Source organism: Sebastes fasciatus, chromosome 22 (genome assembly GCF_043250625.1).
Source record: "Sebastes fasciatus isolate fSebFas1 chromosome 22, fSebFas1.pri, whole genome shotgun sequence".
Classification (NCBI taxonomy): domain Eukaryota; kingdom Metazoa; phylum Chordata; class Actinopteri; order Perciformes; family Sebastidae; genus Sebastes; species Sebastes fasciatus.
The window spans coordinates 10,049,624-10,076,016 of record NC_133816.1 but is presented as its reverse complement, the minus strand read 5'-3'; the positions used below and the strand labels follow the sequence as shown (position 1 = coordinate 10,076,016).

The 26,393-nt window shown below is 43.3% G+C and overlaps 1 protein-coding gene across 2 annotated transcripts in view; it reads right to left on the bottom strand.

Annotated features, from left to right (window-relative positions):
* The window catches only part of arap2 (ArfGAP with RhoGAP domain, ankyrin repeat and PH domain 2), a 139,711-nt gene that overhangs the window by 85,938 nt on the left and 27,380 nt on the right, over positions 1–26,393 (bottom strand). For both annotated transcript variants that reach the window (XM_074624119.1, XM_074624120.1), the window contains exons 8-10: positions 25,260–25,380; positions 13,968–14,161; positions 3,188–3,294 (exon numbers count right to left, since the gene is read on the bottom strand). In XM_074624119.1, the coding sequence (XP_074480220.1) occupies positions 3,188–3,294; positions 13,968–14,161; positions 25,260–25,380 (422 nt within the window). The remainder of the gene's footprint in view (positions 1–3,187; positions 3,295–13,967; positions 14,162–25,259; positions 25,381–26,393) is intronic.

Sequence of the window (26,393 nt, the reverse complement as noted above, 5' to 3'; positions counted from 1 at the left end):
TTTAATTCCCCCTCTTTTTTTTGTTCCACACAAAATGGCAATTACGTCCAGCGTATTAACGAAGCTGCCAAACGATGGGACCATTAAGGGAGCTGACACAAACAGATCGATCGGACATACAACAGACAGGTAGAGAAATGAAGGGGGGAGGGAGGGGAAATCTTTACGCGAGGCAAAAAAAGGAAGGGGTAAAAAAAGAAAGAGAAAATAGTGAACAAGCGTACACAAACAAAACAAGCCGTGCTTTGTCCAGGCAGCTGTGACGGTTGTATTCTAAATGGGCCATTATGGCACAAACAAGCAGTGCGCTCATTGATCGCGGGCCCTCGGGGAGTTGGAGTCACCTGAAAGGGCTTTGTGGTCCTACAGAGGCAGAGATACCTGCGTTAAGCTCCCTGGGGAGATTTCATAAAAGAAATCCTAATCGATAATTAGTGATTTTTGTACAGGACCCTGTTCTCATGTAGCTTGTTTACTGCGATGGCCAATAAGTCTGTGATGCGTGCGGCGGCGGTGGCCCACAAGACGGTCTGTGAGAGAGATTTGACAGGACAAGAGTTCTGCTAAAATGCAGTCGATACAAACTTATGAGAAGAATCTCTTTGTCTCATTAGAGCGGAGTCTTAACTTTGTGACACGCCTGCTCATTACTTTCACAACTTACATCTCAAAGGGTAACATATTATACAGAGTATATAGGGTGTTTGTTTGTGACAGTAAAGGTGCAATGTGTAAGATATGGGGAGAATTTTAGTTTAAAACATTAAAGAAATTAACTCAACAGAGTGTGAAGAGGTTGACGTTATGTCAAAGACTTCTATGTACTGCGTTGCAGGAGATATCTCAACCTCAAGAGGCGATAGTGAGTCACTGTAGCGTCCAGTCGCTGGGGTTTGCGCTGGCTGGATTAGAGTTACGGCCTCTATAACTGGGGGTCCATCTCCCGGATCTGCACCCTATCTGTCGGGGTGGTCTCCTGGTGGCGGGGAGGACTGGACGGGGATGTTGGGCATTTTCTTGTTTCTGCTGTTCTGGATTTAGTCCAGTGGATGAAACTATCAAAACGCACCATACAGCCCCCGGTTAGTGGAACGGTAACGCCAACAATAAGCCGACGCCACACGTGAAGATTATAAAATGTATGGCCGGCTCTCAAAGTTTCAGCAATTTTGGTCGAATAATGTGTATTCTTGCCCTGTTATTAGTTACTTAGTAGTTAGTAGACATTATACATAGACATATATTAGGGCTGTCAATCGATTCAAATATTTAAACGAGATTAATCGCATGATTGTCCATAGTTAATCGTGATTAATTGTGCATTTATCGCACATTTTTTATCTGTTCAAAATGTACCTTAAAGGCAGATTTGTCAAGTATTTATTACTCTTATCAACATGGCAGTGGGCAAGTATGCTTGCTTTATGCAAATGTATGTATATCTGTTTAATTGGAAATCAATCAACAACACAAAACAATGACAAATATTGTCCAGAAACCCTCACAGGTACTGCATTTAGCTTAAAAATATGCTCATGGCAAACTGCAGCCCAACAGGAAACAACAGCTGTCAGTGTGTCAGTTTGCTGACTTGACTATGACTTGCCCCAGACTGCATGTGATTATCATAAAGTGGACATGTCTGTAAAGGGGAGACTAGTGGGTACCCATAGAACCCATTTTCCTTGACAAAATTTTGCGCAAGTTTGGAGCATTGCAATGGATTCCTTAGGTTGTCTAGTTTCATGTGATGCCAGTATCTTCACTCTAGTGTATAAACTGAGCCCGCTACAACCTAAAAATCACAAGGTGCGTCAATGCGCTAATTAGTGGCGTTAAAATGGACCCGGCAGTAGAGATGAAATGCTGCTGACCCCCTATTTGTTTAGAGAATGTGGCCAGGTTTAACACATTGCACCTTTAAGGTCACTTTCACACCTGTAGTTACAAAGTTGCCTTTTAGTTCTTGTACGTGTCATGTTCACACCGACTTCACAAACAAACCAAGAGCTGTAAACATGAAGTCACATGGACTGCCAGGTAACTCGCTGATTGCACAGTTTTGGTGACTGTTACCCTGCATCATTGCTACACTTAACAGCAGTCTTATGTGTATTATCTGTGAGGTTTATGTGACACCAGATAAGACAAATAGCAGATTATGAGAATTTTTAAGGCGTTTTCAAAGCTGCGTTATTTAGTTGTGTTGAATTGGACTCTGGTTTGTTTTTTCTCCTTGGTATGATTTGTAAATGCAGATCTGAATGCAGCAATCATTCTCTGGTGTGGACCAAAACAGCCACACAGAGACCTGTGTTTGCTTTCTCGCTTCAGCCCAGGCACTAACCAGCGACCTTGATTGATTTTTCTGCACAATCAAGGTCATTTTGGTTCAAAATACTAAGAACTTTCCTTCTTCTGTTGACTGCAGCTGACTTTAACTTTAAACTACAAAACAGTTTTATATTTGCACATTTTACCGAAAAGCAGGAAAAAATAGAAGGCAGATAAGTTTAAAAGTCGAGTTATGTCAAAGCCTTGAGAAACTTTCTGGTTTTGATTTAATCCTCCAACTCTCCAGGTAAGAAGACAAAAGCCGCGGTTCTCAAAACAATTTGAAAAAAAGGCCATTCAGATAGGACTATGTGAATATTCTCAGTACCCTGAACTGTTATCGCATTATGAGACTCTTAATACTTTACATGTATAAGAGCAGATTAACCAAAATGCTTGCCCTCGCCTTTTAGCTTGTGAATATGGATGCTTTATGAGATATGATTATTAAGATTAAAATGCAGTGTAGCAAGAGGCTTAGTGTATGTGAAGGGCATTTTCCTAAACTATATGGTTGAAATGAGAGGATAATGCCGGGAGATTTGTTGAAGGGAAGGAATATGAATGAAGCGTTGGCACCCTGCTGCTTCCTCCAGTCAGATTTTAAACACATGTGGAGGAGTACGTCACTGTCAACCTGTTGAACGCATCATTCTGAGGGGTCTGCACTCGAGGAGACATTTCTTTCACTTAACATTCATCTTTTAGATGATGAAAAAGCTATATGTGTTCAGGTAAGATCAAACAGAAAGGGTGCACATTTCTTTCTCTCACACACATAAAAAAAAAAAAATCATAGATCACACACACACACATTTTAGCATGAATAATTGTGGGAGAAGTTGGGACGTACCAGAAGTTCTTGAAGGGTGTGTTGACTTCAAAGCCTCTACGGTCCAAGTCTCTAATGTTGGCAGCAGTCAGTTCCACTTCAGCAATAGCCAGGCCCGATTTATAGTCCTGGAAAAACACAAACAAGAGAGATGGAGATCCGTAGTTGATTAATATTAATCAATTGTGGGGTTGTTGCAGTACAGCTACTTCAAATAATCAACATCAATGGGCTTTTTTTCTCATTACAAAAGCACTTAAAGAAACAGTATCGTGGAAAATACGCTTATACTGCTTGTTTTTTTGCAGAGATTTAGAAGAGAAGATCAATACCGCTCTTGTGTCTGTATCATAGACTGTATATAAAGATGGATGTCGCGTCTTCACTTCCTCCCACTGCACAAAAGTGAAGCCAAAATATCCCGGTTGCAGGAGTTGCAATATTGAGATTTTGACGTCATTTACAGCCAGTCTGCGCAGTAGTGAGTTTATGACCTATACTGCAGCCAGCCACCGGGGGGCGGGCGATCGAGATGTTTTGGCTTCACTTTTGGGGAGCTATCATGTCATCCATCTTTATATGCAGTCTACGGTCTCTACGGTAAACAGGTTGGTTGCGTGTGGGACTGTTGCTTGGCAGCAAATTGGTGTTTTTACACTGTGGTTTTTGTTCAGACCTGTTAGTTTCTGAGCTTTATAGGTTCTCGTTGGTGAATTTTATTACCTTTGGACCTAGCCAAAGTAGCTGTTTACCCCTGTTTCCAGTCTTTATACTAAGCTAAGCTAACCAGCTGCTGGCTCCAGCTACAATATGTCCCATACAGACATAAAAGTGATATCCATGTTCTCTTCTAAATCTCAGAATAAGCGTTTTTCCAAAGAAAATGTCAAGCTATTCTGCCCTGTAAAAAAGGTGCCAGTTAAGGTTAGTTTACCCATCCCTGTGGAGGTATTCCTGGCAACTGGAAGGAGACCCCGGGGCAGACCCAGAACTGGGATTATGTATTCGAACTGGCCTGGGAACACCTTGAGAACCCCCAGGAGGAGCTCGAGGAAGGATGGATGGGCAGCTAAGAAAGCATTTTTCTTTGTCTTTAGTCACTTTTCCCATTTTTAAGAGTTAGAAAAGTATGTATGAAAATGTTCAAAATAAATCAAGAAACTATTCAAAACTCTCCAATAAGAGCAAGTGTCCCTAAAGGGCCCCAGCAAAGTCCTTCACTTGACGTCACCCAGTGGCTGTTTTTGGCCAAATTACCCTGCCTAATAAAAGGTGGGATCAACAGGTCGCCTCATTAAAGTCTCAACTTGTTTCTCACATGGGGCTTGAATGTCATTTGGTCTAATAAAAACAAGCAAACACGAAAGAAGACCTACACTCACAGCAGAGACATCCTCAGTCAGAGTGCCCCATTTCCTGCTTTACTGCTGTGTTTTTTTTTTTTTTTTTAGGAAATGTCATTGGTTATAGAGATATACGTGCGAGAGAAAATAGTTTGCGACAGGCCAATAACAGCCAACCCAGCAGTCATCGGCTTTTTCGCCTTCGCGCCAATGACGCACGAGCCAAGTCTGAGTGTGACGTGTTTGTGTGTGTGTGTGAGTGTGTGTTAAAGAGAGACAGAAAGAGAAGCTAGTGTACCTGTGTGAAACAGCAAAGCTCTGAGAAAGGCAATGGGTGCCTCTGGGGAATCCAAAGTAACCCAAGCTTTCAGCCTCAATGTTTTCTGAGGCCCATTTCAGAAATAGGGGTTAGATGCAGAGGCACAGCTTTTATAAGCTCCACTGTAACTCCAGCATCACACCGCACCCCGCCCTTCTCCGCTTCACCCTCAACACTCACAGCAGTTTAGAGCATTTTTTTCTATAGCCTAGAGCTCTGAGGTGAGACGGAAAAACAGACAGGAAGACAGAAGAAGTGCACCTACACCCACACATGTAAAAGGCACAACATCAAAAATAGAGGAAAAAAAACACACACAGGCGTCCAACATTACAATACAGAGAAAATACACAGACGGGAGCCAAAAACGTGAGTCAAAAGACGAGGGAGAGAAAGACAGCGAGAACACAAAGGAATAGGAAGGAGGGAGAAAGTGAAAGAAGGTCTTGGTAATCCTCAGTGAGAGTGGGTGAGACGAGCGAGAGGGGTCAGCTGAGCAGTTGACAGAGAGAGAGAGAGAGCGAGTGTGCGTGTGGAAACAGCCAGAACAAAAACAGGGAGCTGCGTCAAAACTCCTCAACAGCGAATTACAAAAATACCGCCTTAGCGAGGAGCGCTAAATGCCGCCGCGCCGTGCCAGCTATAAAAGCATGTGTGTTGTGCTGCGCTAACTGTTCTTCACCAACAAAACAATTTACACTAATTACACCAAACAAAGAGAGGAAAATGAATGACACCATCTTTGTTGATTAGGCGCTTTTTGGGAATACATGGCCTCGCAGAGGGAAGATGTAGGTGTGTGTGTGTGTTTATGCATGTGAGGGGAGAACGGCATGTCTCTTGCAGAATTCTTCAACTAAGCAGAAACCATAAACCGTGACGTCACCCATTGGTTTGTGGACTGCTGTTTTAAAGCCTTGAGTTTGGCATTTGGCTGTCGCCATCTTGTTTTTTTTGCTGTGATCATCTTGGTTTTTGGTAGTTGCCATTTTGGATTTTGGCCGTCACCAAAATCTTTTGGTTGTCATCATCTTGGTTTATGGCCGTCACCATCTTGACTTTTGGATGTGTCGCCATCTTGGCCGTTGCCATCTTGGATTTAGGCCTTCACAATTATGGTTTTTGGTTTTCATCATCTTGATTTATGGCCGTCACCATCTTGGCTTTTGGATGTGTCGCCATCTTGGCCGTTGCCATCTTGGATTTTGGCCTACACCATCATGGCTTTTGGTTGTCATTGTCTTGGTTTATGGACGTTGCCATCTTAGCTTTTGGCCGTCACCATCTTGGTGTTTTGCAACCAAAAGTGACACGAGAGGGTGGAGCTAAGTACAACTGGACGTTGAATAAGAGCATTTCAGGCGACCAAAAAGGTTAAATTTAACATTCATGAACTGAAAACACACTGTGAAAGGGTTAAAGTTCTAAGACGAAAACAAACGACAACACCCAGACCGGACAACGCTATGGTAACAACCTGTCAATCGCAAGGTAGCCCCGCCCTAAAGCATCCCCTGCTTTATGGTCTATTTGACTCTAAATGGGACCATAATTTACTAAATGAACATCATGCTGTATTGAAGAAGACTTTAAACTAGTGATTGAGACCATAAACTCATGTTTACAATGTTTACTGAGGTAATAAATCAAGTGAGAAGTAGGCTCATTTTCTCATAGACTTCTATACAATCAGACTTCTTTTTGCAACCAGAGGAGTCGCCCCCTGCTGGCTGTTAGAAAGAATGCAAGTTCAAGGCACTTTCACATTGGCTTCACTTTTCAGAACAGGTGGTTGCCCACTGGTGCAGACAAACTTCCCAGTGTAGCCAAATTTTGCAGATTGCAACACAAGGAGGAAGTCAATTGAATATCTCCGTGCTGCAGGAATCCCAACCTGATCTTTCAGTATTGTGTGGGTTAATTCAATTGGGGCTAATGTTGTCAAAATCTCAATTTGGCCATCATTAGCCCCAATTACTACCACTTCAAACACATTTAGAGGACTGTGGTGGAAAAACTCAAGCAATTATTCTCCTTTCCTAACACTTCGGCACAATGATATTGAGGCAGAGCGAGTGGAATGGAAACAGAGCGACAGGCTATGAAGCATTATGAGTAATTAAGGCACTGTGAGCTCAGAAGAGAGGGTGACATACTGTAAGAGATAGACAGAGAGAAAGATGAAGAAAAGGAACAAGAGAGCGTGAGCGAGACAAGTGAATTCACTTTATGGCCAGGTCCTAATTGAGCTAAAAAGTTTTGATGTGAGGGCTTTCGGAAGCAGCAGCCTCCTCTATCCTATCAATTATAACCACGTACAGTCATTGCTCTTTTAAATTCAGTATGTTCCGAGGTTTGAGGACGCATGACGCGATAATGAGAGTTGACGGAGTTTCAAAAGCGCATTCTCGCCGACCATTCAGTTCCGCCGATGATGTCAATGCATCGCACGGCTGTGATTTAAACACAGACGGAATAAAAGGTTCCCATGTAATTACTGTATAATTGTTCTGTTTCACACTGGAAGGATGTATGGAGGAGGAACGCCGCGTATGCATGTGCATGAGCGTGCGCGGCTGTTGCCGAGAGGGCAAAGCAGTCACCTATACCTAATGACCCTCATCCCTCTCAGGCAGCCAATTAGAGCACTGGGTGTTAGCGGCCGTCCAGCCCTCGCCACTCGTTACCTACCCAATATGTGCCGCGGCCTCCTGCCCTCTCCAATTAATTCACCAAGGATGGAGGGAAGGAAGGATGGGGAGAGGAAGGGAAGGCATTAGAGGTAAAAATAACTCACCCAATTACAACAGCCAAGAGGTAGGTGGCAAATAATGGCGCTTATGGGGGGAAGAGGGGGGAAAGGCCCTAAGGCGATTGTTGGCACGCATGCGTGGTTTTGTACACTTTTTGTCCGCGCATCATAACACATACCGTAAAGCATTTCAAAGAACGAAAGAATTCATCGACTCAAAGAGAACGCAAATCAAGTCAAATCATGAAAACACACCAAAAATTCCCGCTAGGTAAGAGAGAAAGAGCATTTCTCTCACACCTAAAATGAATAACCTTAACCTTGGTAAGTGCTGAGCAAAGGCTCACTCGGAATATTCCGGTCATGCATCCAATTATAATTTCTTTCACAGTTTTTCAACCTCTCATTGTGCGAATCAGCCACTCCACATTGCCGAGCTGCTTCTAAAAGAAGCCAGACAAGTAGAGGCGGCCTCGACTTCTATCTCCAATTCCATGTCCACTCAACCGCTTCAGATGCTCTAAAAGCATGCAGGCCAAGACCGTCTCGCGGAGGGTTAGGTGAATTTAAAAGAGCATATACTCAATGGAGACAAAAGATGTTATTATTTCAAACATCAGACAGTGAGACAGGAGTCAAGGAAAGGGAAGAGCTATGGACAATGATAAAGCAAAAAAAAAAAAAAAGAGTGGAAGAGGACAAATAATTTGGTTGAATATATGGAGAAAAAAAGAGAGAAACAGGAAGAGGCAAGTGATGAATGCACTTATAGTATACCTGAACAATATATATATACAATATTTCTGGAAGTGATGCATTGAAGTGAGGAGAGGAGAGTTGCTACCGAGTTGGTCTGTTAGGCTATTGGTCGCATAGTATTTCAAAAAGCTTTGTTGTGAATGTTGAACACAGTAATGAAGAAGTTTGACTGCTGCTTCAATGGGCGTGTAGCTGAGTTGACACCGGTAGATTTGGCAAAATAAAAAAGGTCTTGAGGTTGACTTTCGAAACTGAAATGAGTCAATTTAGCACTAACTTGGCTGGATTTTATGGTATGAATCACACGCTTGTTCGGATAAAACATTGTGGCCATGCTAGCAAGGTGGTTCTAGGGGCGGGAGAGTCAGTCAGTCTATCGTAACAACTTTTGGATGACTTGCATTGAAATTTTGAACAGACCTTGATGAACCAGAGGATCAATCCTACGGTCTTTAGTGATTCCCTGATGTTTCTTCCAGCTTCACCAGCAAGTAAAGTTCTCCAATTCTTTGGTTTAAATCCAAACAGTTGCAAATCTAATGACATTCCCATCAACCTCAGCTGTACTAAGTGATAATTGGTACATGCTGTTAGCATGATGTTGACAGCATTTAGCTCAAAGCACCGTTGTGCCAAAGCCTCACAGAGCTGCAGACTCTAATGGTGGAGATAAACCAAATCCATTGACGTACGTGAAGTCGACGGATCCTATTCAGATGATATCTGGCTGCGCGTTGCATGATGGATCAGGCGTATCTGAATTTACATAATCATGACTCAACCTCAACTTTTCGCAAATTAATTCCGTCCATCGCAAAAGGCTCACAAAATCTCTGATTAAACAGTCAAACTAGGCAGCTCTGACCAAATGTAAATCAATATTCTGTTACTGTAATGCCTGTTTCTCGCCTCAAATGTTTTCAGAAACATATTTTGGCATACTGTTTAGCTGTAAAATGAGTTTGTTGCCCGGCCGCCATGTTGAAAACAGTCAAACCGACACCAAGCACCGCCCATCGGCCAGAGAAAACGGGACCGTTTTGGGTTCCGTCCCGTCTTTTCACGTTTGATGACCGGATTTGGTGCATCGTCACCGTTAAGCGTGATTTAGGCTTGCGACATCCGTGAGGGTTGTGAGGGTCGTGCGTGTCCGCGTGGCCAAAGGGACGTCACACCATCAGACACGGCACTCCACTGGGGCTCCATGCAGCAGGTTTTCGCAGATGGGCAGAGAAAAACCAACCAAAATGGACAACTTTGAGAGGCTTTGAGAATGTTAGTTTGTCATGAGGAGAATCCCGTACAGAGTAGAAAAGATCTAAACGTTTCCTCGTCACGATTCCACGTCAGCACTTGTCCTCGCGGAAAGTATAACCGAGTCTCGTCTCAAGTTTGCAACTAGCTAATGAATAGTGGAGTATTTAGCAGCTGAAGAGAGTTTGGAGGCCAAACTAAAGCAAAAGGAAGAGTGAATATAGCACTTCCATTCATAAGTGAACAGAAACACAACACCACATACAGTAGTATAGTATTTTCAAAGAGTATTTCAAATATGCCGATTATCTTTTAGTTGTATCAGGTATGCGAAAAGAAACAGAGCTCATTACAAGAGGAAGGCCTTGGTGAAATGAGACTCACTCTCGTGTCGCAAATTCTACAAAACGGCCCCGCAGTCTTGGGATGATGTTAATTGTTACAAAGAAGATCTTGAGAGGAGCAAATGAGAAAGAGATTTAATTAAAGTGGAGCTTAATTAAATCCTCAGCCTCTGTGTTATTGTATATGCGGAATACCTTTCCCACCAGAGAAGGCTCTACTGTATGTGTAACTTTTGCTAAGTAGGAACTTAAGGGAGAGAGAGAGAGGAAGATATCTGGCAAGCGTTTTGTGTTTCGACGAGAAGCTGGGTTCAACCGAGCCAGTGGGAAGCTGACAGCGAGAAATATGATCGTCCAACGACCAGTCAATCCTTCAGCTGCACACACCAGAAAACACTTGTGATGTATGACATGATAAGACATGAAACAAGTAGCTCTGGTTGTAGCGGATCTGCCTATATGCGGCCCATGGCAGGGAGATCATTCTCAGAGTAAACGTGTGTGTGTGACACACCGTGTGACTTTCTTTACCTTGGTGTTTAAATGACCTTAAACACAGCTTCATCACAGGGCTTACGGCCCATGAGAAATGGGGTAGGGGTGGTGAAGGAGGAGCTGGGAGGATGATGTTTCCAATAGCTCGTTCATCATGTTAGATTAAATACTCCACTCCACTGAACTTGAACGGGGCAACGGTCTACCTCCCTCCCCGCGCTCCCGCTCTCCATCACTCTCTCCTTTTTCTTCCAAACCACCGACGCTCGTTTCTCACTCATGCGACCTCTGCACCTCCGCCCTTTTTCACTTCATCTTTCTACTTCTATCTCTTTGTTCCTGGCTCTTATTCTCTTTTATTTTGCCGCCTCCCTTCCTTTCTCTCTGCAAAAAAATAAATAAAAAACGCACTGCCGCTAATGCTGCTGCATGCATTTATGCCGGGGATTTAGCTCGTAAGCTGAAATAATACAATTAATTTGTCCTCTCTCTCTGATTCGCTCGTTCACTCCCGTTCCTCCTGCTGTCTCAGATCAAGGAAGTGGAAATGTGCTGACATGGAGCGATACCCAAAAGAGAATTCTAACAAAGATGTTTGTTCACGCTAATGAGGAAAATAATGAAAGGCAAACAACAAAACTAAAAAGATAGAGTGAAATGAAATGAGAGCCAAGGAGGAATGGAGATGAGTTGGAAACGTGTGTAGCATTATCAAATACGCACACGAATACGTGTGTGAGGTACTTTTAAGAAATAGTATCACTGCGTACGGATATCTTTCAATCTCAGATTGGATATCTTGCTGCCGGGACAGGAGCCGGCAGAGAACAGAGTCTCTGTACGTGAGCGGGGGACTATCAGGGCTTAATTGGACTCGCATCAAATAAGAAAGACTCCGGAGAAACTATGAGTAAGTGAAAACTCATCTCTTCTTTATTCTGCAGTTAAGAGGAGATATAAGTTATCAAAAAATAGTGTATTAGGCTGTCGGAATATATTCTAAGTACAAAAAAATACTAACTAAAGCTCCGTTTCAAACGCAGGAACTTTCCCCAGGGACTAGGAACCTTTTGGGGAGCTCTTTACATTTCAACAGCAATGACCAGGGTCTAAATTAAAGTTCTGGGGTCATTTTACAGTGACTTTTGACCCCCCAAAAAAGGCCCTGGTTGGGGGGTTATAGTTTCTGAAAGTACAAGAACTTTCAGGGAGGAGTTTAAAGGGATGACCGCCGCTGATTGGGCAAACACACACACACACAGCACCGCTGCTTAAACGGCTTCAACTCAGCTCTCAACGTGTTCCGCTTCATTCATTTAACAAGAAAGTGTATTGATTTAGGACCATTTTAGGACGAGGGAAGGACATTTCTCTTTGTTTGATAACATTAAAACTAAAGTTAGGCTCTGCTGTTGGCCTCCCGACTCATTTTAAAAAAGACAGAGAAAAAGAGAGAGACAGCGCGACAAGTTTTCTGATTGTTTCATGGCGGTTACGTTCTAAAGCACAAATAAATAACCATCAAACACTCAACAGGTGATTTACTGTGGAGACAGAAGCTCTTAGTTTCATTCTCCTCTTCTGCATTTCATTGATTACATCCAACGTGCGTCAGTGAATACTATGCGGCAGTAAATACCGTCGCAGTGAGACAAAACCTGAGGTTTCTTTTTTTTTATCGTGGTTTTTAGATGAAACAGGCGGACACACTGAACTGCAGGCTGGTGCGACCACCAGCAGCCCTCGTCCCATGTCATTTTGCTTTTTCATACGTCAGCGGGTTAATTTGCCGAATCTTCACAGGTCTGTAGACTGCTATAGAAATGCAGACAGCAAAGGGCTGAAGGAACCTTTTAGTTCCTTGAAAAGTAGTTCCAGGGAATAAAATTACCAGGAAGTTCTTGGTGGAAACGCGGCTTAAGTATGCTACTTAACGGACTACGCTCACTTTTTGGGCCCTTTACTCATGTGTCAACAAAGGCCTCCAAAATAATCTCTGAAATAATAGAAAACCCAATAAGTAAGCATGCTAATACTTAAGCAGGATGTCAAAGTGGAACTCCACTTATTTTAGTCATGAATAGGATCCAGGGGTTTTGGAGATTGACTCATACTAAGAACTAAAAGTCACAATATTTTGACCTCTGCAGTTTTGACCATCCAGTAGAATCTGGCCTAAAGGTGTAGCCAGAAGAACAGAGATTTGCGTGGCGTTAACCAGCAGTGACGTGCACACATCGCCACAGACCCCTTGCACTGAGGAGAGTCCGCCTTGGTTATCAGTCATGCCGGGAATCCCGTCCACCCCCACAGGGAGAGAGGGTGCACTACGCAGCGAAAACTCAACGGCCCCGGGCAGCGGTGAGGTCCGGGGCAAAGGCTGCTGTAAAACTCACGGTCGGGCCTTTCCAAGCAGACCTCGGTCGCGGCGCACCGCACGATGCGCCCGGCGAGGTCCAGCCAATTATTTGAGAAGCGTATAAATATTTCCGGTTCATTATGAAACTGTAGCGCGCTGGATATCAGATCACTTTGATTTCATTTGAATTAGGCTATACAATGGTTGATTATGATTTGATAAAGATCCACATTACACTCTGCTCCGCCGATTGCAAAATGTGGATAAATACATGATTCAGTGCTTTTTTATCGGGCATCAACAGACTTAAAATGTAAATAAACGATTCAGTTCAGGTTGCGGTCACGTGACACACGTCTGAGACGGAGCCGTGCAGACAGCCACTGCACAGATTCAAATTGTATCTGTAGAGTAAAAAAACACATCTGACACCCTCCAATCTTGACATGCACGGGGTGGACGGGGATGATTGAAACCTTGGACCGATGCCCCCCCCCCTGTTCCGGCACCCATGGTGTGCACAAACTCTCTGAAGGGCACATAAGTTAGTGTTAGGGTTTAAGTTTGCTCTATAGGCCACACCAGAGCAGTTATGATCTAATGAGCACAAAAAAAACTGGCTGAACAAAGGGCAATTTGGCACGAAAAGCAAAAAGGGGCTGGGGCAGACTGCTGCCTCACTAGCCTGGACTACACTACTAAATTTGATTTTGAATATCCACCACTAAAGCACAATATCAACCCAAAAAATAAGGGCCTAAAGATCATGGGTATTATATTATTACCCGCTTTGGAGAGAAGCCTCGACTCGAATGGAGCTGATTTGTTTGTTACTGAAGTCCCAATTCCAACTGCGAATACGGTTTTGTTCCCTCTAACTATATATTCATTCTTTCCCCACATCTTTTCAAGACTGCTGGTCATAGTTGTACTAGTTGTACGAGTTCCCACCAAAAATAGAGCACAATTGTTCTCTGGACCCCCAAACCCTGAAGCATTTTTCACACATATATAATTACTTTTGGCATTACACATTCATGAGCATCTCCATGTCTTTCATGAACATCTCCATCTCTGCCTCATTTGCTTCAAAATAGGCTGTGATTATTATCTTCCTTTTTCAAACAGGAAGCTGTCATCCTGTGGAGAAGAAGTCCCGGCGGTGTTGGAAAGTACCTGTTCTGTTTTGCAGAGCCTGACTTTACTCCCCGCCAGGGACACCAGCACTCTGCCTTTGTAACCGCGGAGCTCCAGCAGGCCTCGCTTGTTTGTGGAGGAGGGGCGGGGGAGATTGTCGGAGCGCTTCTGGGAGCCGCAGGCGGGGGGGCGCGTGGCCGTCTGAAGAGTTTCCATCCACTCCTGGCGCTCCCCTGTGGACACGTGCATGAGTGAGAGACGGAAACAGAGAAAAAAGAGGGGTTGCATGTGGATACAAGTGTGAGTGTGTGAAAGACAGAGGAAGAAATCAGAAAGAGAACTAGACAACGAGAGATCAGGGCACCTTAAAGTCTTTGAATGATAGTGTTAATTCATCATTTTTACATCCCTTCAGTGAACTACACTCTCTTGTTGGCTGCTAAAACCTCCATTGCATACTGATACGGAGAATCCCAGTCTAAAAGAAAAAGTAATTGAAACACAGGATGAGCTACGATTGGTGAAAATTAACTTAGCCTGTGGAAAAGAAGAATATCCTTAAAGCTGGAAAGTGCAAAGTCGAGCACTGGAGATATAGATAGCTGCTACTCTGAGATTTGCGAGCCTCGAGCAAGATGTGGCCGAGGTAATTTGAGTCAAACACACCACCTAATTAAAATATAGAATTAAAAAAATATAGCTTCTAATGAGACGCTGCCACAGTTCGGTGAATTTGTCTCAACAAATTGGAAAAAACAACGGAGCAAAGAGCGATCTGACTTTTTAATATTTCCAACTGACTTCCAATGAAAACACTCTCACGGGGTCCTAAATATGCATTTGAAGGCTTCCTACATGATATCATATTGATAGGTTGAGGCTAAAGCTGAATGTCGCAGGCAATGAAATGAGTCACCAGTTGATGATCCATGTAAAGGACATGAGAAGTCTTGTAGTAATACAAGTATGATAAGGAACTAGAATTACCGCCTTGCGTTTGGATGCCTTCGCTAACCAGTCAATTTGCAGTTTACATCTATGTCTGTCTAAAATGTCGTCACTTCATCATTTTATCCTATTAGTGTGAAATTGTCATAATTATCATATGACTTCTTGAGTAATGGAAAAAAAATCAGGTTTTGTGAGTGACCTTTGACCACTAAAAGTGGATATTTGTGCCAAATTTGATGAAATCCGTCCAGGCCTTCCTGAGATACCGCCTTCACAAAAATGGGATAGACGTGAGGTCGCAGTGACCTTTGACCACCAATATCTGTTCATCCTTGAGACCAAGTGTGCCAAATTTGAAGAAATTCCTTCAAGGCGCATCCATGAGATGAACGGACGGACGGACGACCCGGAAACATCCTCGAGTCCAATTGGACGTTGGTGCCAATTTCGGCAGTTCGGCCGCGGCCAGGAAAACTAACCTTTGTGTCAAGGGTAGTGAACTGGCTGCAGTTGCTGGAGTGTAAACCTCAAAATCCAATAAAGTGCAGGACAGAGCTGCTAACATTACCCAAGATGGGCTAGTTCTGATTTAGGGCTGCCCCCCCTCTTAGTCGATTAGTCGACTAATCGGTCGTTGTGGTCTTAGTTGACTAAGATTTCTCTATTTTTTTCATGCTGAATGACTTATTTCCAAGACACTTCTGAGCACATCTCTGGTAAACACAAGATTTAAAGAGGTGCCATTGTGTGATTCTTTGTGAAGAAACTCAGTTTTACAGATCTGTCGATTAAATCAACTAATATTGCCAAAGCCTTATTGTGAATCTGGCTTTTTTTAAATAACCTGCAACCCCACAAACTACTTTTGGTCGTTTAATGATAAGCCAACTCTTGGCCTTGAAAGTAACAACTACTGCAGGTAGCAAGCTAGTTAGACGGACATTCTAGCATTAGCAGCTTATATCAGAGCAGAATAACACACTGTTTAATCCATTTCTAACACTTTTGCTTTTTGGTTTTGGAAAGGCTGAAAAACAGACACCACCATCCAAACTGTTTATATACAGTGTTGCTACTCCAGCCCTATGCATATGCAGGAACCAAAGCTCGACAGGCCTGCAGGTGCCTAGTTACAGTTGCTAAGATATGATTGGAGAAGCTGTTCGTGGGGAAGGCTCTATAGCTGCCGCTTCACATGTTCGGTGTCTTCAAAAACGATTTGTCCTTGAACACAACTCTGAATCTCTAACTTATTGTAAATCACCCCCCGGATTACCTCGCAGCTAAATGGCTCAAGTGTTGGCGCGATGCGTCTTGTTCCATCCAGGGTTTACATTCAAACGATGTACACTCAAAAGGCCTCTCAGATATCTTTCCTCTGCAACTTTTCAAACGGACATAAAAGAAGACATGAAGCCGGCGCTGTAAAGCCCCATTCCCTTACCGCCCGAGACATTGTGCTATCAAAGCCGGCAAAGTGGAGACACAAGAGATACCAAAGGATTGTAAACACACGAGCACACATGCTCGCACATCACAGGTCCAAAGCAAGTAGCAACCGCTGTGGTAACTGAAAAATAAGAAGAAAAGGAAATCAAAAAAATCTGATATGGAAATTGCAGTTGGGATGGATGGACCTGCAAATCTGAAAAAAGGCAACAACTTTTTTCTGAAGTTTTTAAAAAGTAAACGGCTCTCGACTCATCATCCAAAAACCAAAAAACAATACTGACAGAATGACAGACACTTTTCTGAAATGGGAAGTGACAAAGCGATGCTCTCAGAACAACAGTGAGCTCTTGTGTGGTCACACAGGGGCATCACATCCCCCCTTTTTCAGGAAATGTATTTTTGGATGCCCGTAAATTTGAGCAAACAGGATGGAGGATTTCATGAGGGTTATCCAAACAGAAACTTGATGTCTGTATTTCCAAATGGTTCTCTTGTATTTTATTAAAAATGTTCAGGAACAGAAGTACGACGGCATACTAGGGCCAATGTAGGAAAAAATAAAAATTAAGGAGCCGGGGGGTAATATTCCGAGAAAAAACTCAGAATTTCCAAGATTAAAGTCGTAAATTTTCGAGAAAAAAAAACAAACACAAAATTGCGAGATTATAAAGTCGTACATTTACGAAAAAAATAGTGGAGTGCAAAACCGTGGTAACGCCAGCCGCCAAATTTCATTGCTCCTTAAGTAGTGGTATTATAATAAGGAAGGTCCTGAAAGATACATATAAGGATAAACGGATGAGAATGGATGGATGGATGGATAGTCCACTACAATATAATATATTTGGCACTCAGTTTTCAACGGTGGAATATGTGGTGGGATGAAGCTGAGTTTTTTTCTTGTAAATTTACGACTTCATAATCTCACAAATTTGTGAGTTTTTTTCTCGTAAACTTGCCACTTTTAGTCTCAGAGAAAATCCAATTTTTTTTCTTGTAAATGCTCCGTCGTGAAGAAGAGAAACCCTTACTTAGTGTAATCGCTTCTGTTTCATTTGATCATCCATTACTTTACTTATTATGGGCCAATTCTTTGCCAAAAGATGAAAAAAAACGCCGACACACAAATCATGTCCCCAAAAATCAATTGTACTATTACTGTAGCTATGTAGGCTAAGGAAGCATGGGGAAATGTTTGTAGGAGGTTAACAAATTATACTGTTGACGCATGCCAATTTAAGAATAGAGAGAATAATTGTTTTTATTGTCTTTATTGATCGCCACATTGGAAAAAATGTGTCTTTTCACTTTCTTCCCACAGCTCATCTATTGAACAAAGAAAGGCCTGGAGCTGGTAGACTCAGTGTCTCGCTCAGAGCACCTCGGAGTTAACAGTGATCCAACGCAAAAACTCCATAATACTGGACCGGTGAAAAAGAGATCATTGGACATCTCATTACCTAGATGAAGATAAATGTAGACATATTTAGCTTATAGCCTATACAAGTCATATTTTGCACACTTTTCCTTCAATGATGACTGATCACCTGTGTCTGTCTTGGACTGCCTAAATAACTAAATACTTCATCCTTCCGCTGCTTCCAGCAATGCTCCATTCCTTGTATCCTTTTTTACTGTGCAAGACGAGAGATGTAGTTCACTTTATGTTGACAATGAGGTAAGAAACATAAAATAGGATGGATAGAGAATTAATTTCTTAGGAAAATCTTTAGAGTTTTTGTATTATTTTTTGTTTCTGCTGCTTAGAAAGCCATTTACATCTGCCCCAATAACAGAATTCAATGCACATTATCTGAAATTCTATCAGATACAAACTGCACAAAGTTACGTTTATTCTCATAAGAAATGCTGTTATTGTTGTTAGTCATGTAATATATAATTTCAAAGCTCTTTTTGTGCTCTTTATGTTGGAACTCTCCATAGGCACATAAGATCAATATGAAGTTAGTTATAAGGGCATTTGGAGTGGCATTCAGAATTTGCCCAATTGCAGCATTAGAGGTCAAAGATCAAATTCAAATTTTCATGATAATGTGACCGATGGATAAATTATAGTCTAAGCTTTACAACGATATATAACTTGATGATGATATTGTGTGGTGGTTTCCCTCTTTTATACTGGATCTATGTGTAAAATGGCGAAAAAAGATGGTAAAAATGTAATGATGGAGGGATGAAAAGCGGAGTGATAGCACATAGAAAGCTACCATTGCTGCAATGCTATCATGCATTTCCCAACACTAGGGACATACACCTTTAAAAAAATCACTATGAGACTTGGTCCCTCCAAAGTGGCATGACCAACCCCCTGGCTCATGAGTGGTTTCACACAAAACTAAATGATACTACGACAAACCGCGACTTTCTTGACTTGCAAAATTGTGTTTTAAATTGACAAACATCATATGTGTGATTCATGGTGCGATACAAACGGGTTAAAAAAAAATATTTGTCTCCCGCCGTTGACTTGAGGTTATATTCTTTCCCGAAATAAGGTCCCCATGGTGGTCCACTGGAAGGGCCAGGACTTTGCCTCTCTATATATAAAATATTAAAATCATTTTTATCATCGTGCATGTGTGTCGCCCACATTATTTTAAGAGAAGCTCTGCTTTTTGTTCTTCCCTTCTAGTGCGACAGAGCTGACTGTGAGCTTGCATTACCCTCAGGGTGACCTACTAGTGTGTCCTTAAAGCGCTCTCCTCCCGCTGAGTGACAGAGGAAAGGGGGGGGGCTGTCTCAAGGACTTGTCAATCATGTTGTGACCACTCTCAACCTCACATTGTCCTAAATTGACCTTAATTAGCTTCTTGACTGTGTGACCTCTACACACGTGTTCCCTCCGCACACACACATATCCGGCTAACATCTGAAAGGAAAAAAAGTTTTCTCCTCTCCGAGTATCCGACTCCTACACACACTACCCCTCCTGAGCTCCCAAATACTGTATCCGCCTCCTGGTCCCGAACTCACCTCTGGTCTGGCTACCCCCCCACCCCCAGATTCTTATGAATTTACAAAGAGCCAGCATCAATAATGAATGGCCTACTCAATTATTGACCGCTCTTTACATCACTGGGCTTTAGTGTTCCGTTCCCACCCTTGCTTTCTGAGTTCCATTACCTGTCCTGCGCTCACTTATTTGCCTGTTCATTTATTCAAGGCCTTCCTCTCTCTCTCTCTCTCTCTCTCTCTCTCTCTCTCTCTCTCTCTCCGCTCTCCTCTTCTTCGCGCAGGCTGTCAATCTGAGGTTGGAGGGAGGGCTGGAGCGAGGGAAGGAAGTGGGAGGATTGAGAGAAACTCGAGAGAAAGCGAGGAGACGGGTGGCACGCCTGCGTTTTAGCACGTGAGCATCTTGCACTTGTGCGCACCGAATGTGTCTCGCATATGACTGGAGTGTATGTTTCTTGTTTGTTTGTGCACACGGTCTCGCACATGAACCTCCGAGCGCGCTTGCCAAAATTATTTTCACTCAGCGTGCAAACATGTCCTCACCTCTGTCTGCATGCATATTAAAAAAAGAGTGCACTAGCAACCCAACCAGCCACATCTAGCTTCATCGCTTGTTAAGGGGATGTGTATGTATAGCCGTGGATTTGAAAGACTATTCCACTTTACATGGAGAGAGAGGCGAGGAGAGAGGCAGGTAATCCTCATTGAGAGTGGATGAGATGAGAGCCAGGTCCACTTAGCGCTCAACAAAGATCTTAGAAGCCTCCCACGCAGTCTCCATCAACAGGAATGAAAAAGAAAAAAAGAAAAAAGCCAAAGCAGAGGGATTGAGATTTGCTTTGTTTTCCGTCAATTCAATCCTCCCCCACCCCCTCCAACATACTGTACATGCACAACACAGAATTCAACATTTACATGACCATTCAATGTCATAATATTACTATATTTTATAGAACTGGATGAATCATACTTGAGCCTTGCCAATACATCCACATGGACGATATTATCAGCCAATTTGAGCTTACCACAGATATACTGGTATCTGCACGTACGTCAGTTAATAAGTGACAGGAAATTGCAGTACACAAATCCTTAAAATGCTTTATCTTTGAGGGGAATTTAAATTCACTGTCATATTAGTTCATAATTAATCAAATTTATGGGAACCTTATCAGAAATGTGCATGCTATGTGTTTTTGAGGCCTCCAAAATCCAGCATTATTAGTCAAGATTAGGGATGAAGTTTTGAATTTTCTTTCGATAGCCCAACACCCATTAATCAGTTACCAACCAATTCATTTTTAAAGAGGACCTATTATGATTTTCCCTTTTCCTTTAGTGAGTTACGGTATATAGTTTTTTGTGCATGTAAAAGTTTATGCAAAGTTACAAAGCCCAAAGTTACTCTCCCCCACAGAAACACTGCTGCTGAACTGCCTCAAACGCCTTTCTTGAAGTCCAGCCTTTTTCTTCCGTAACGTGGTGATGTCACCAAGTAACACATTTTCATAATACCTGCCTGGTGGCTAGGTTGGCACACTCTAAAATAAAGCTAGTTAGAGCGGAGCTGGAGCGGAGTCCGAAGAGTTCGGTTGACCAATCACAACAGAGTGGGGCAGCTGACCAATCATAGCAGACTGGGCTTTTCCAAAATACAAGTATGAACCTGAAAATATGCATAATAGGTCCTCTTTAAGAAAAGAAAACGCCAAAAAATTACACGCTTTCCTTTTACTCCGTCACTTCACTGAGTCAGTGAGCTTTGGCGCAGCATTTCGAAGCGATGCATCCATTAAATTTTAATGTTTTGTGTTGTAAATGTCTTGATTTTTATTTTATTTTATTTTATATTGGCTTTGCTGAAGTTTATTGCCGCATTTTGATCAGGTCACGGGTGCTCCAATCGATCGGTCGACGATCGTTATCGTTATATATTCTGTATGGACCTCGGCTCCAACGTCTCATCGCCTGGTAATGTATGCTCAACACCAGCTAAGAAGCTGGTTATGTTGTTAAATGTTTAAAATCTGCCACTGGGTAGTAAAATGTGAAATGATATATGAAGTGAAATACGTACTACGGTTAACACAACTTTCCTCCCACTCTGTGTCCTCCTGACTTTATATTTCTGCCATCATCCTCTCTGTGGCCTGTTGTTATCATCCCTACTCATTCTCTACATCTCTCCCTTACCTTCTATCCTGTCATCTCAAACAAAACTAACATGTGTTCAGGAGCAGGCTTTTGTGGAAAGGCAATTGCTAAAGCATCAGAATACAAATCATCAACGTTTCTTTACACCATAAATCCCATCTTCTTTCTTGTAGCGCATTTGTCTGCATCCCGCTCTCCAGCACTCCCTTCTTGTCCCGACCGTTTTCCATCACTCTCCGCCGTGTCTCTTCCTGCCAAACTCTCCTTTCCTCCTCGCTTTCTTCTCCCCCACATTGCTGCCACTGCATCACTCCCTCCTCTCCCCCCCACCACCTCTTTTCTTCTCTCCTTCTCTCCCCCTGCCTGCCTCCCTTCCTTCCTCCTTCCATCTCTCCTATATCTCAAGCTGACAGTACCTGAGGGAAGAGGCCACCTGCGGACCAAGTGGAGAATCAGCCGACAGCTGTGTGCACACTCTCTCCGGTGGCCTTCAATTATTCACTCACTTCTCCCTCCTCCTTTTTCCCTCTCTCCATCTTCACTCTGCCCTTTTCATCCCCTCCCTGCCGTCTCTGCCTTTACCTCTCTGTTGCTTCTTCGCACCGAGATTGCGTGTCTGCCTCTCTCGCTCCATCCGTTCCTGTTATTCCCTCATTTAATCGCCTCCTTCCCCTTGTTTCACCCCCCCATCCCCTTCTTCTAATGTCCCTCCTGGATGCCTTCACGCTCTCGCGCACTCCCTCTGACCATCAGCTCCACCATTTTCTCTCCTCCTATACTGCATCAGCCCAGCAGCTCCATACCTCCACTTCACTAACATACTCCTTCTCTCTCCCTCTGTCTCCTCATGTCTCCCTCTTTCTCATGTGTTTCCCCAAAGATTGATGACTCTCCGCCACAAGGCGAGTGGGCCTGTTTAAAGATGCATGAGGTGATGAGGCCAAGTTTTATCCTCCTCCTCTCTTTCTCTCTCTATCTCTATCTCTCTCTCTCTCCGTCTCTCCTCCCAACCCTTTCTTCTGACGGCAGCAGCCACCTCTGCGAGAGGCTTCCCGCTGATCCCGGGCAGTCAGAGGCCACCTTCAAATCAGACAGCCCTCTCTCCTCCTCCCGGCGCTTGTCAGGACGGCTGAGTGTGACGTATGACGATCAGCTGGCTGACAGCGTGATAAATGACGCCGCCGAGGACCCCGCGACTCATAAACGGACAAAAAAGGCTGGCAGATATCGATATGATGGTGCACAGAATCGACAGGGTGACGGAGGAAGAATCGCTGGTGCTATAGTGTGGTGAAAATAGATGAAAAAACATTTAAAGGGCATGGTATTGGCTTTTGTTTAATATATATAAGCCAGAGGCGATACAAAATTGTATGAAAAGATAAATGGTAAATGGACTTGCATTTAAATTTGGGTAAATGCAGTTGTTTGAAGGAGATTTAAAACAATTATAGAGAGGGAATTATGACCAGTTTAACTCCCCAACAGGTATAGAAATGGTATCGAGCATCGTGGAATTCCACTGGTATTGGCGTTGACTACTAAATTTCTGGGACTGTGACATCCCTAGTCCAGACATTTTTCCCCTGACTGATGAGTCATTTTGTCCTAAAACAGGCCTGATGCATTAGAATCTACTCAAACAGCTTCAGCATCACAATTATTTCTAACTGAGCAACGACCAGTTGAACTTATCAAGAGCAATAAGCAGATGCTCAATACCGATGACGAGTATGTCAAATATTGATGATTCTATTTTTCGCTCAACAGACGTCAATATGTCAATAACTTGCGTTGAGGTCTCAATGATGTCAAAGATGTTTCAGTTCCACCATGTTCTCAAATAACATCAACGTCAAAGGTTTATAACCGTGCAGAACTCAACTTTCTTCGATCCCACTCATCCACATGACTCAAAGGGCGGCCAACATCTGACCCCCAGAGACGAACCCTCGATTAGTGAAAGAGCAGTTTGACCCGAGCAGCCTAATGAGACCGCCGTCAAGCAGGAGGTAAGGAGCGGAAAGGGTCTCTTTCCCCTCTCATTACGGCCGACGCAGACAAAGCTTCCAGCTGAAAAGACGATAAGCAGAGACGACTCTTAACTCCGTCTCGTCTGACAGAGGGATGAAGAGAGTAAGAGACTATTAAAGGACGGTTCCCGGGAGATTTGAGAATTTGTTAATTTTTTATGCAGGCTGTCCCTTTAATAACATAGGATCAGACAGGGTCATTACTGCCACCGAGATCTCCCTAGGCACCAATGTATACACCCATTTACATAATATTCATACAGCATTTACAAGAAACTATTCGGAAAAAAATACTTTAAAGAAATAGTTTGACATTTTGAGAAATATGCTTATTTGCTTTCTTTCTGAGAGTGAAATTAAATGAGTTTAAATGTGTGTTAAGTAAGGAGGTGGAGTCCGGACCGGTTTAGCCTAGCTTAGCATAAAGACTGGAAGCAGGGGGAACTAACTAGCCTGCTCTCTCCAAAGTAAAAAACAAACAGGCTAACTAACTTAAGCTGTCTTATAGGGATGCACCGATACCAGTATCGGGTATCGGGTCCGATACTGTGCTCATGTACTTTTACTCGTACTCGCAAAACGGTTTCGATACAACGGCACCGATACCACTTCACAGCTTACCAACTCCTTGGTCTGCGTTTCAAGACGGGTCGGGTGGGTTGCCGACATCACCACAGACCCCTGGCGCCTTTTTACATGGGCCTCGGCACAACGCGGTTTGGGCCCACTGAGGACAGTCCGCCCCGGTCGACAGTAGCACCGGGAGCAGGGAGCCCCGTCACGGTGCGGCGAGGTCCGGGCAGGGAGCGCTGTAAAGCTGCGGCCGCGAGCCACCTTCTCCCCGAGCCTTTCCAAGCCAACCTAGAGCATGGTCGCGGCGCACCACCTTGTATGCGGGACTCCCCAGCCTGTCGTGTGTCGCTCACACCCTCCAGCTGGCTGTTAACGAGGGTCTTTTGGCACTGAGAAGTACTCGTATCGGTAGTCAGTATCGGTAAATGTAAGTACTTGTACTCGGTCTGAAAAAAAGTGGTATCGGTGCATCCCTACTGTCTTATATACACAATGTGTGCTGTTTTTCTCAATGAGTACATGAACAGATGCAACACATAGCGCGGGTCTCCCAGATAGTCAGTGAGCACAGGTTTGGTTTTGGTGTCTGAACAGGCACAACGGTACCAAAAGTCTTCGGTGCACTTCGGTCCCTGTTGTTCGATAGCTAATATTTTTTGCATGTAACTCCCCCTAAAACCACAAACTTTAAAAATACAACATGTAATTAGTGATCTTTCCAGATTGTGGAAGATGTATTTTTTTCTATTCGGTCAGAGCCAGGCAAGCTGTTTCAGCTTACCTCCAATTTTCATGCTAAGCTAAGCTAAACACCCCAACTCTGCACTGATCTTCTCATACCACGCTCTGAAAGAAGGCAAATTTCCCAAAAATGTGGAACTATTTCTTGACATATGGGTACCAATAAAACCTCTAATCACTCTGAAAAATGCCCTGTGAGGGAGAAATGGAAGAGAAACAACTACATGCGGAGAAAGAGAGACAAAAAGAGAGAAAGAGGTGACGCAGAAGATTACCACATTTAGAGAGATTGAGGCGAGAATTAGAGACGAGAGAAGCAAACATAAAAAGGGAGGGGGGAGGGAAAGAAAGAGAGAGGAAAACAAAGCTAGACAGGGAATCAGACTGTTAGAGCGACAGAGGCAGACTGACCAAAACAGAAAGAGGAGCTGATAGAGGACTGCACTTGTTGTACCTTCTCTCTCGGCCCGGAATACGAAGGTCCGAAGGGTGGTGACCACCTCGAACTTGTTGTCACCCAGTCCTCGCACCTGTCTGAGAGCGCTGGCCAGGATCATACCTTTCGAGTACATCTCCTAAAACAGAGAGACACATAAACAGACAGATAAGAGCGCTGATAATAGGTATAAATATAAACACAAAGCAGCAGACACACGCGCAGCTTCATGCATACTAATAATGTTATTGAATGGTTGCTTATTCCTATTATCTGCATCTGTAGACCCACAATTACAGCATTCGGGTGCATTGTTTGCATCAATAGATGTGTAATTCGGAGTTGTATTACGGTCGGCGTTCAATTTGAAACGCCACCGACAGACATCCTCATCAAACTAGAGCCATTACCCATCAATAACAGCGTCAAATTCATTTGCAGAACTAGCTTCCCTGTTCCCTTTCAAGCAATAACTTTGATAAATGGCACAGAGTTCTTTGGACAAGAAGCATTTCAATCAAAAAAGCTGCTGCAGGAATGCAAACAGGTACCTCATAGTATGTGCCATGGCACATTTGCATTAGGGGTGGGGAAAAAAAAACATCAATCCACCTATGTATCGCAATTTTTTTTTACGATTTCTAAATAAATATTTAAATGCCAGAATCAACATATTTGCTTCATTTGAGTCTATGCAGAGGTAGAAGGAAGTTACTGCTTTTTATTGTTGTAGTCAGAGTAACGTGACGTCACATCCGTTCCGTATCCGTCAACCAAAACAAACCGCAGTGAGCCGAAACGAAAAAGTAGAAAGCGGCAGAGGCGTTCCGTGGATACGACCTGCACCCTCACATTTTAAATCCAATGTGGTAAACACTACACATACAGTAAAGTATGGAAACACTTTGGGGTTTCACACATTGCCAGGAAAAGCAGAGCTAGACATCATGGCTAAAGCTGCATGCTAACTCTGTCATGTCCAGGAAACGTTATTGTATAGCGCCAACGTGCGGTCAAGCCGGCCGTCACTCTCATCTCCGTGGTCAAATCGGCCGACGATACAACTGTAGAGCACCCATATACTGACATTTATGTTAAATGCATTCAAACGGCTACGATGGAGCTGACCATGGATGTATAAAGAGACCGTAG